The sequence below is a fragment of the Diplotaxodon limnothrissa genome, linkage group LG23 (genome assembly GCF_057381915.1).
Source record: "Diplotaxodon limnothrissa isolate DT_005_m linkage group LG23, D_limnothrissa_male_GT1.1, whole genome shotgun sequence".
Lineage (NCBI taxonomy): Eukaryota > Metazoa > Chordata > Actinopteri > Cichliformes > Cichlidae > Diplotaxodon > Diplotaxodon limnothrissa.
The window spans coordinates 46,422,915-46,435,308 of NC_140617.1; the positions used below are offsets into that span (position 1 = coordinate 46,422,915).

The 12,394-nt window shown below is 42.4% G+C and overlaps 1 protein-coding gene across 1 annotated transcript in view; it reads left to right on the forward strand.

Annotated features, from left to right (window-relative positions):
* Nucleotides 1–4,417, forward strand: part of LOC146608842 (NACHT, LRR and PYD domains-containing protein 12-like) — a 29,731-nt gene extending 25,314 nt beyond the window's left edge. The window contains exon 8 of the mRNA XM_085348883.1: nt 4,222–4,417. Coding sequence (XP_085205009.1) covers nt 4,222–4,417 — 196 coding nt within the window. The remainder of the gene's footprint in view (nt 1–4,221) is intronic.
* Nucleotides 4,418–12,394: the final 7,977 nt, after the last annotated feature.

A 12,394-nucleotide genomic window follows, 5' to 3' on the forward strand; every position in this document is an offset into this window, starting at 1 on the left:
CGTTGAAGACAATATAATTACACAGCAAGCAAGACACGAAGTAGGCAAAGTTCTTCTTGTTACTCATTCAATTCAATTCAATTTTATTTATATAGCGCCAAATCACAACAAAAGTCGCCTCAAGGCGCTTCATAGATACAGAGAAAAGCCCAACAATCATATGACCCTCTATGAGCAAGCACTTTGGCGACAGTGGGAAGGAAAAACTCCCTTTTTACAGGAAGAAACCTCCAGCAGAACCAAGCTCAGGGAGGGGCGGGGCCATCTGCTGGTTGGGGTGAGAGAAGGAAGACAGGATGAAGACATGCTGTGGAAGAGAGACAGAGGTTAATAACAGATATGATTTAATGCAGAGAGGTCTATTAATACATAGTGAGTGAGAAAGGTGACTGGAAAGGAAAAACTCAATGCATCATGGGAATCCCCGGCAGCCTACGTCTATTGCAGCATAACTAAGGGAGGATTCAGGGTCACCTGGTCCAGCCCTAACTATATGCTTTAGCAAAAAGGAAAGTTTGAAGCCTAATCTTAAAAGTAGAGATAGTGTCTGTCTCCTGAATCCAAACTGGAAGCTGGTTCCACAGAAGAGGGGCCTGAAAACTGAAGGCTCTGCCTCCCATTCTACTTTTAAATACTCTAGGAACAACAAGTAGGCCTGCAGAGCGAGAGCGAAGTGCTCTAATAGGGTGATATGGTACTACAAGGTCATTAAGATAAGATGGGGCCTGATTATTTAAGACCTTGTATGTGAGGAGCAGGATTTTGAATTCAATTCTGGATTTAACAGGAAGCCAATGAAGGGAAGCCAAAACAGGAGAAATCTGCTCTCTCTTTCTAGTCCCTGTCAGGACTCTTGCTGCAGCATTTTGGATTAGCTGAAGGCTTTCAGGGAGTTTTTTGGACATCCTGATAATAATGAATTACAGTCGTCCAGCCTGGAAGTAATAAATGCATGAACTAGTTTTTCAGCGTCACTCTGAGACAGGATATTTCTAACTTTAGAGATGTTGCACAAATGGAAGAAAGCAGTCTTACATATTTGTTTAATATGTGCGTTGAAGGACATGTCCTGGTCAAAAATGACTCCAAGGTTCCTCACAGCGTTACTGGAGGCCAAGGTAATGCCATCCAGAGTAAGAATCTGCTTAGATACCATATTTCTAAGCTTTTCAGGGCCGAGTACAATAACCTCAGTTTGATCTGTATTAAGAAGCAGAAAGTTATGCATGAGGGAGACCTGCCTGGAGCCAAGTGTCGTTCCCCATAGCACTCCTTTTATTGTGGTTACATGAATATGCATAGGGTCATTAACATATGACGTCTACATAGGTATACATGTGAACAAAGAATACTGTGTGTGTGTGTGGGGGGGGGGTCAGAGTGTGACCCCATAAATGACTTCCCTAAACCTGCTGGTCTGGAAGTCCAACAGTTCATCTAAACAAAAGGCACTTAGCCTAAAACAGATACAGCCACGTTTATCCTGCCATAAAACAATAAAACAAGGTACGACCTCTTCCCATGCTCCCAGGATGTAGGCGTGCATTCCAGTGTGGAATACACACCAAGCCTTTGCAGCCTGCTAAAGATCACACATCCTATCAGTACACAATTGATTATACACCTCTAAGCATCAGAATCAGAATCAGAATCAGAAAGGGTTTTATTGCCAAATGTTGAGCAGGTTTACAACATTAGGAAATTGCTGCGGTGCTTCAGTGCAAACATACTGTCATAAAAATATAAAAATAAGAATAAGAATTAAAAGTGCTAAGTAGATAGATATATACATGATATATACATGAGTGCAGGTGGTGATCAGTGCCAAACATGGAATGATGCAGTGAACACAGCGTAGGGTGTTAGTGGTGGGAACAGTCATACGGTTATTGTTCATGTGTCCGACAGCAGAGGGGAAGAAACTGTTCTTATGGCGAGAGGTTCTGGTGCGAATGGACCGGAGCCTCCTGCCTGAGGGGAGCAGGTCAAACAGACTGTGTCCAGGGTGAGAAGGGTCAGCTGAGATCCGAGCTGCACGCCCCAGTGTCCTGGAGGTGTACAGGTCCTGCAGAGATGGGAGTCTGCAGCCAATCACCTTGTCAGCAGAGCGCACAACACGCTGCAGTCTCTGTTTGTCCCTGACAGTGGCTCCAGCGTACCACACGGTGATGGAGGAGGTGAGGATGGACTCGATGATTGCAGTGTAGAACTGCATCATCGTCCGTGTTGGCAGGTTGAATTTCTTCAGCTGCCTCAGGAAGTACATCCTCTGCTGGGCTTTCTTAATGACGGAGGTGATGGTGGGCTCCCACTTCAGGTCCTGGGTGATGGTGATACCCAGGAAGCGGAATGAGTCCACAGAGGTGATGGGGGTGTCAGACAGGATGATGGGGGGGAGTGGGGCTGTGTGCTTCCTGAAGTCCACAATAATCTCCACTGTCTTCTGGGCATTCAGCACCAGGTTGTTGTGGCTGCACCAGGACACCAGACGTTCAACCTCCCTCCTGTAGGCAGACTCATATATGGTTAAATATTTCTAAGCATAAATGACAATCAACAATACAAAACCTAACAGCGGGGCTCAGACAGCTCCGCCCATACAGTGACAGTGAAGCAGGTGAAGAGTAATAAATGAAGACAGCAGACAGGATTTGATAAGCTGATGTACAAACATGTAGAAACGGGTCCATACAGACTGAAGCGTGTCTCCTTTGCATCTTCCATATTTGATACTGAGAGTTTCCAGAAGAGCAAACATCAAACACGCCTCCAAACATGTGACGAGTCAGACTGACATCATTTCTACAGAGAACAGTGTGAGCTCTCAGCAGCTCACTTCAATAAGAAGGACAAAGTGCAGCAGGAATGACTAAACCCACTAACAATCTGATATCCCCGTGTTCCTGTTGTTCTACAGCATCATCATTAATGCTGCTCCACCACCATCACTGCAGCTGACCAATCAGCTTCTGTTACGTCATGTGACGCTCTGTGACTCAGACTGGAGAAATGCTAAATGGCTAACCTGAAGCTAACCTGAGAAACAGTCAAAGTACTGATGATTCCTACAAAGTGTGTGTGTTCAGTATGAGATGAGTGTGAATGAAACCATGGAGGAGCGGGCCGTGGCTGCTCTCACACACGTTTGCTGCAGGGGCGGATCTACAGAAATGTTCATAGGGGGCAAAATCAAAGCCATTATTGTTGACACATATGCAGCTGTTACATCCTGTAATATGCATTAAATATGGTTCAAATACATTAAATGCATTAAATATACATGTTTCATATAAATACAGTCTACAACGGTGTTTTCTTCAGCCCACATAAGGAAACAGTTGAGTCAGATAAAGACAGAAGGCCTTTTCCACGTCCATCTGCTCAGTGTTAAAGTGCTGATGATGTTCAAGCTCAGGCAGCAGGAGGGATTTCTAAGCATCCTTCACTGATCCACAACAAAGGTCCAGAGTTTGATCCGTCCTAGTAGGACAGGAAACATACTGATAAGAGTTTCAAAGTGTCTTTGTAAGCAGACATGATTGAAATGAGCCAGTCTGAGTTTGGTTCCTGCAGTTTGTGCTTCATAAACAGAGCTGAAGCAGAGGCAGCGTGTGCCTGCAGGTCAATGTACACTGCTGTTATAAGAGCTGTGGAAACTCAGGTCAAAAGGACGTAACCACACTGCTGACAGTTCCAGGACATTCACAGAGTTACAGCATCATTTGTGAACATAAAGACAGAAAGCTCATCCAAATGCTGGGATTAAAAGTCTGTCCTGGTGGTGTCCAGTCAAATACGTCTCTGTGAAAGCTTCAGTCCAACAGGCTCCAAAGTCCTTCTGCTCATTTCCTCGCCGGGTTCTTGATGCTCCTGTACCATCTCTCTGTCATCCTCCTCGCTCCCTCTTTGCACTCACAGTCTTTGTGCATCATTAACACTCACATGTGGAAAACCAAAGTTTTACTGGGCAGAAGATGATCATCAGTGACTCTGTCTTTAAAACACTCTTGTTAGAAATGTTCGACTTTAATGTGAAACATTCAGAGTTTTTTCTCTTGTTGTGTTTGTTTGAAGCCGCTTCCTGTTGGCTTCAGCTGTTTGGAGTTTCCATTTTCTAAACTTCTACATTCTGAACCTTCTTCAGCTCTGAACAGATGATGAAACACTGAATGATTTCAAGCACTTTGTCTAATAAACTTACATCTTTCATTCTTTATACAGATTGAAGGACTGTGGTTTGTCAGAGATCAGCTGTGATTATCTGGCAGCAGCACTGAAGTCCAACCCCTCCCATCTGAGAGAGCTGGACCTGAGCGACAACTACAACCTGCAGGATCCAGGAGTGAAGCATCTGTGTGGTTTCCTGGAGAGTCCAGGATGTAAACTTGAAACTCTGAGGTCAGTCAGCATGTTTTAGTTGTGCTGAGATGAATATGATGTGAAAGTTGTGCTGACACTAAACTGCAGACATCAGGCTGATATTATACTGATCCACACTGAGGATCTTCATGGTAAAGTCTGTTTTCTTCTTCTCTGGTTTAGTCCATTGACTGCAGCAGAACAATGTTCACATTTCAAACAGTGATACTCAACGTATGGCCCGCGGCCCACACGCGGCCTGCCCACCTTTCCTGATTCAGAGAGAGGGGACCCTGATTAACTGTGTAGCTTCTTCCTCACAGTTCTAAGTATCAGACACAACAATGAATAATCCACAGCTGACTGTCTTTAGCAGGTCAAAGGTCACGGCACACAGCAGACAGTCAGAAATATTCTAACTCTGATCATTTATCAGTTGTGACACTGTGAGACTTGATCAGAGGTGTGATCATCACAGCAGAGGCCTTTGTGTCAAAGTCACTGAGGATCAAACAGAAACACATGAAGCAGATTTTCCTCTTCTGGCTTTTTATAGCAGATAACCTTCAAAATATTCTGCAGTCGATCAAAAACTGAAGCAAACCATGAAGCAACATGTGAACATGAGCTGATGCTGCTGAAGTGAAGCAAAGTTACAGAGGTTTGATTACAGACACAGCTGAGAGTTTGTAATCTGTCATCATTTTAAAAAGTTTCCATGGAACAGCAGAAATGAGGCTTTACTGTCAGAGGCCGACAGCACTGAACACAACAGCAGACTGGTGGCTAATAAACAGTGAATGATGCAGAAACAGATGTTTGAAGCTGTTCTTGGAGTACACTGAGAGAGAGAGAGCTGTGCAGGCAGGAACAGCCAAAGTCAGAGAGAATTCATGAGCATATTGATCAAACGTGAAGCAGAGTTTGGATCTTCTTTTGCTGCTGCTTCACTCAGTTTTGGTTGGAGACAGATGAAACCTGCAGCTTCAGGATCTGTGAGCTGTCCACTTTCAGCCCCGACGGCGTGTCCGTGTACGTGCCGTGGAGTGAACGATCCACGCTCTGTGTTTCCATCTTTGTGTGTTTAGCTGCTCTCATTTACTGTTTTATCTGTTTGCTGCTTGTTGAAATAGTTTGTGAGCTTTAACCTGAGATTCTGGCAAAATACATTTATATTAAACATCGATTCAGGATTGAATGAATCAACATCGTTTTATTCAAATTAAAACCATTAAAATGGGAACATGAATTTTTTACAGCCGCCTCTAATGCTGGGTAATGTCAGCTGGTCCATGTGCAGCTGGCTGTGAGGCTCAGGGAGTGTCTACAAAGTGCAACACTGAAAGAACATCATCCATAAATATTGAGTAAGAACTGGACTCTCATACAGCGAGACTCAAATGCCTTTAAACATCAGCTTATCCTGCTGATCCAAGTCCAACACTGAGTTTGTAAAAACATGTTTGTCAATCAGTTTGTTTGGTTTCTGAGGAAAAAGATTCAATAAGTTGCTGCTAATACACAACATTTCATCATATTTCCTCATAACCCTCTTTTGTCTGACCATTTGATCCCATTTGAATTTGCAATAAAGGATCCACAGAGTTTGGTGACAATAATGACAGTAGATGTTTGTGTGAAAGTGCTGGAAGCAAATGAGTGTGTGATGTTCTTTCAGTGTTGCACTTTGTAGACGCTCCCTGAGCACTGGTCTCACAGCCAGCTGCACATAGAGACCAGTGTTGTTAGTCCAGGTCAGAAGATGACTTGTTGGAATGAAAATGAGCTTGTAGTTTGTCTGCTTTAATAATGTGACTGGAAAAAGGTGTTGGACTTCAAATATGTCCATTTCTGTCACACTTCACCTTTAAAAGTGAAGCCATGTGGTTCCTGGAAGGAAAAACACGACTTTTTCAAGTCTTTGTCCTGTTTTTATGAGAAATGTACGACTTTAATGTTCTTTTTTTTTTTTTAACTCAATTTTCATTATAATTTACAACATTGCAACTTGTACTTGTCAGTGTTCACAAGTAGGACAGTTACAGGAACTGCAATGCAGAAATGTAGATTAAAATAAGAACTGCAATTAGGACGCACAAAACAAAACCCAAGCAAACAAACAAACAGACAACAACAACAACAACAAAAAGAAAAAGAAAACAAAAACAAAAACTTTATGTAATATTAAATAACATGTGACAAACTTAGCCGTAAATGGACAAAACGAAACAGACCTATGCTAAATTATTGAAACAGTAAAGCATACAGTCAGGGGTCTCATGAGCTGCCCAGAAATAATATTTCAGATTTGGAACAGCCAATCCCCCCTGCAGTTTTGACAGTTTTAATGTTTGGAACTTGATCCTTGGGCGTTTGCTTTGCCATATAAATTTGGAAAAAAGTTTATCTAAATTATCAAATGTAGAGTTGGGAATGTTAATAGGCAGCATTTGAAAAAGGTCTAGAAGTCTTGGCAATACATTCATACGTATACTCTCGATCCGACCCAAGAAAGACTGAGGCAGGACTGTCCATCGCTCTAAATCTTTTTTTATTTTTGCAGCTATAACTTCATAATTTACTTTAAACAAATCTGATAATGAGTGAGGAATTTGAATTCCTAAATACTTGATACCTTCGTTTGGCCATTTAAAGCCACATCGCTCCTTGAATGTTTGTGAAATGTTTCCTCCTATATCCATTGCCAATGTTTTGTCAATATTAATTTTGTAACCAGAGAGGGAACCGTAATAATTTCTCTTAAATTAGGTAAACTGACTGCAGGATTTGAAATGTATAAAAGTACATCGTCTGCGTAGATGGACAATTTATGCTGTTCTCCATTAATTGAAAGGCCCTGAATTTCATGTTCTTCTCTAATCAACTGCGCCAGAGGCTCAAAACTTATATCGAACAGCAGGGGCGACAGTGAGCATCCTTGTCTACGCCCACGTTCCAGTGGAAATCTGGCTGATATTGTTCCATTTACCCGTACAGCCGCCATTGGGTTGGAATAAAGAATCTGTATCCACTTAATTAAGTTTGGCCCAAATTTGAATCTTTCAAGTGTATGGCCCAAGTACTGCCAGGAAACCCTGTCGAATGCTTTTTGCGCATCAAGAGACAGAATCATTGTTTCTTCTTGTTTGGTCTTGTACAAGGACATTAAGTTCAACAATCTACGAACATTGTGCCCATAGTGCCTTCCTGCAATGAACCCCGTTTGATCTGGATTTATAACCTGTGTAATAATTTTACTAACTCTTTTGGCTAAAATCGTGGTGAGAATGCGCAAATCAGTATTAAGTAATGAGATTGGCCTGTATGATTGACAGTTTGTGGGGTCCTTGCCCTCTTTATGGATTACGACAATTGTAGCATCGTTCCAGGACGGCACCATAGTCCCAGTCTCCAGAGCGCAGTGGTAAGCTTTCAGTGATAAGGGTGCGACTTTGTCCTTAAGTTTTTTTATAGAATTCGTTAATAAAACCATCAGGGCCAGGACTGTTTTTAGTTTTAAGGTTTGAAATCACCTGTAAAATTTCTTGTTGTCGAATTGGTTCATCTAACTCCTTTGCTACAGACTCTGGCAGTGTTTTTAAATTGATCTTTTCTAAGAAATCAGATAGTGTATTGTTATCTTTACATGTATCTGAATTTTTATATAATGACTCAAAAAAATTGGCAAAACAACTTGCAATTTGATTTGGTTTAGTAATTAGGGTTTGATCTGACTTCAACTTTTGGACCATATTACAAGTTTGCTGTTTCCTGAGTCTTATTGCCAGCAATCTACTAGCCCTACTACCCTGTTCATAGTACTTTTGTTTAGTGAATCTGAAATTGCCCTCAATTTTCTCGTTTATTAAACTATTAAGCTCACTACGTAACATTTTAAGATCGGAAAGCAAATTGGCTGTCTGTGCTTTTTTGTGTTGTTGCTCTAGGTGTTTTATTTTGGCCTCCAATTCACACCGCCTAGCCTCTTTTCTTTTCTTCCTGGCACTTGCAAATGATATTATGCGACCTCTAATGTATGCCTTGGTGCAATCCCAGAGGGTTAAAGGCGATATTTTCGGAGTTGTGTTCAACTGCAAGTAAGTATTTAGTTCAGTATGTATGAACTCAAAAAACTGCCAGTCATTTAGGAGTGAGGCATTTAGTCGCCAGACTTTAATGTTCTTGATGCTCCTGTACCATCTCTGTGTCATCCTCCTCGCTCCCTCTTTGCACTCACAGTCTTTGTGCATCATTAACACTCACATGAGGAAAACCAAAGTTTTACTGGGCAGAAGATGATCATCAGTGACTCTGTCTTTAAGATACTCTTGTTAGAAATGTTCGACTTTAATGTGAAACATTCAGAGTTTTTTCTCTTGTTGTGTTTGTTTGAAGCTGCTTCCTGTTGGCTTCAGCTGTTTGGAGTTTCCATTTTCTAAACTTCTACATTCTGAACCTTCTTCAGCTCTGAACAGATGATGAAACACTGAATGATTTCAAGCACTTTGTCTAATAAACTTACATCTTTCATTCTTTATACAGATTGAAGAGCTGTGGTTTGTCAGATATTGGCCTTGAATATCTGGCAGCAGCACTGAAGTCCAACCCCTCGTATCCCACAGAGGTGGACCTGAGTGGAACCTACAGCAACCTGCAGGATCCAGGAGTGAAGCATCTGTGTGGTTTCCTGGAGAATCCACGATGTCGATTTGAAACTCTGAGGTCAGTCAGCATGTTTTAGTTGTGCTGAGATGAATATGATGTGAAAGTTGTGCTGACACTAAACTGCAGACATCAGGCTGATATTATACTGATCCACACTGAGGATCTTCATGGTAAAGTCTGTTTTCTTCTTCTCTGGTTTAGTCCATTGACTGCAGCAGAACAATGTTCACATTTCAAACAGTGATACTCAACGTATGGCCCGCGGCCCACACGCGGCCTGCCCACCTTTCCTGATTCAGAGAGAGGGGACCCTGATTAACTGTGTAGCTTCTTCCTCACAGTTCTAAGTATCAGACACAACAATGAATAATCCACAGCTGACTGTCTTTAGCAGGTCAAAGGTCACGGCACACAGCACTCTGTGAAACAGTTTGGAGCAGGAATTCTTGCACATTTACAAACTGACACTGCTGCACGGCATGCTGGGTAATGCTAGCTGCTCAGGTATGGGCGTGCTAACGGCTGTGAGGCTCCGTGGCTGCAGAACACCGAAGAAGAGAAAAGAGAGGTGGAGGATGAAGAAAAGAGGCGGAGATGAAGCAGAAGTTTAGCTCCAGAGAGGAGCTGTGTCTGTGTGGGTGGGGCTCAGGCAGCTCCGCCCACACAGTGACAGTGAAGCAGGTGAAGAGTAATAAATGAAGACAGCAGACAGGATTTGATAAGCTGATGTACAAACATGTAGTATGATGGTGGCAGCTACAGAAACAGGTCCATACAGACTGAAGCGTGTCTCAGTCTGAATGTACACTGCTGTTATAAGAGCTGTGGAAACTCAGGTCAAAAGGACGTAACCACACTGCTGACAGTTCCAGGACATTCACAGAGTTACAGCATCATTTGTGACCATAAAGACAGAAAGCTCATCCAAATCCTGGGATTAAAAGTCTGTCCTGGTGGTGTCCAGTCAAACACGTCTCTGTGAAAGCTTCAATCCAACAGGCTCCAAAGTCCTTCTGCTCATTTCCTCGCCGGGTTCTTGATGCTCCTGTACCATCTCTCTGTCATCCTCCTCGCTCCCTCTTTGCAATCACAGTCTTTGTGCATCATTAACACTCACATGTGGAAAACCAAAGTTTTACTGGGCAGAAGATGATCATCAGTGACGCTGTCTTTAAAACACTCTTGTTAGAAATGTACGACTTTAATGTGAAACATTCAGAGTTTTTTCTCTTGTTGTGTTTGTTTGAAGCTGCTTCCTGTTGGCTTCAGCTGTTTGGAGTTTCCATTTTCTAAACTTCTACATTCTGAACCTTCTTCAGCTCAGAACAGATGATGAAACACTGAATGATTTCAAGCACTTGGTCTAATAAACTTACATCTTTCATTCTTTATACAGATTGAGGAGCTGTGGTTTGTCAGAGATCAGCTGTGATTATCTGGCAGCAGCACTGAAGTCCAACCCCTCCCATCTGAGAGAGCTGGACCTGAGTAATGACTCCTCCTGGTTTTCGACCAACAACAACAAGCTGCAGGATCCAGGAGTGAAGCATCTGTGTGGTTTCCTGGAGAGTCCAGGATGTAAACTTGAAACTCTGAGGTCAGTCAGCATGTTTTAGTTGTGCTGAGATGAATATGATGTGAAAGTTGTGCTGACACTAAACTGCAGACATCAGGCTGATATTATACTGATCCACACTGAGGATCTTCATGGTAAAGTCTGTTTTCTTCTTCTCTGGTTTAGTCCATTGACTGCAGCAGAACAATGTTCACATTTCAAACAGTGATACTCAACGTATGGCCCGCGGCCCACACGCGGCCTGCCCACCTTTCCTGATTCAGACAGAGGGGACCCTGATTAACTGTGTAGCTTCTTCCTCACAGTTCTAAGTATCAGACACAACAATGAATAATCCACAGCTGACTGTCTTTAGAGGGTCAAAGGTCACGGCACACAGCAGACAGTCAGAAATATTCTAACTCTGATCATTTATCAGTTGTGACACTGTGAGACTTGATCAGAGGTGTGATCATCACAGCAGAGGCCTTTGTGTCAAAGTCACTGAGGATCAAACAGAAACACATGAAGCAGATTTTCCTCTTCTGGCTTTTTATAGCAGATAACCTTCAAAATATTCTGCAGTCGATCAAAAACTGAAGCAAACCATGAAGCAACATGTGAACATGAGCTGATGCTGCTGAAGTGAAGCAAAGTTACAGAGGTTTGATTACAGACACAGCTGAGAGTTTGTAATCTGTCATCATTTTAAAAAGTTTCCATGGAACAGCAGAAATGAGGCTTTACTGTCAGAGGCCGACAGCACTGAACACAACAGCAGACTGGTGGCTAATAAACAGTGAATGATGCAGAAACAGATGTTTGAAGCTGTTCTTGGAGTACACTGAGAGAGAGAGAGCTGTGCAGGCAGGAACAGCCAAAGTCAGAGAGAATTCATGAGCATATTTATCAAACGTGAAGCAGAGTTTGGATCTTCTTTTGCTGCTGCTTCACTCAGTTTTGGTTGGAGACAGATGAAACCTGCAGCTTCAGGATCTGTGAGCTGTCCACTTTCAGCCCCGACGGCGTGTCCGTGTACGTGCCGTCGAGTGAACGATCCACGCTCTGTTTCCATCTTTGTGTGTTTAGCTGCTCTCATTTACTGTTTTAGCTGTTTGCTGCTTGTTGAAATAGTTTGTGAGCTTTAACCTGAGATTCTGGCAAAATACATTTATATTAAACATCGATTCAGGATTGAATGAATCAACATCGTTTTATTTGAATTAAAACCATTTAAATGGGAACATGAATTTTTTACAGCCGCCTCTAATGCTGGGTAATGTCAGCTGGTCCATGTGCAGCTGGCTGTGAGGCTCAGGGAGCGTCTACAAAGTGCAACACTGAAAGAACATCATCCATAAATATTGAGTAAGAACTGGACTCTCATACAGCGAGACTCAAATGCCTTTAAACATCAGCTTATCCTGCTGATCCAAGTCCAACACTGAGTTTGTAAAAAGATGTTTGTCAATCATTTTGTTTGGTTTCTGAGGAAAATGATTCAATAAGTTGCTGCTAATACACAACATTTCATCATATTTCCTCATAACCCTCTTTTGTCTGACCATTTGATCCCATTTGAATTTGCAATAAAGGATCCACAGAGTTTGGTGACAATAATGACAGTAGATGTTTGTGTGAAAGTGCTGGAAGCAAATGAGTGTGTGATGTTCTTTCAGTGTTGCACTTTGTAGACGCTCCCTGAGCACTGGTCTCACAGCCAGCTGCACATAGAGACCAGTGTTGTTAGTCCAGGTCAGAAGATGACTTGTTGGAATGAAAATGAGCTTGTAGTTTGTCTGCTTTAATAATGTG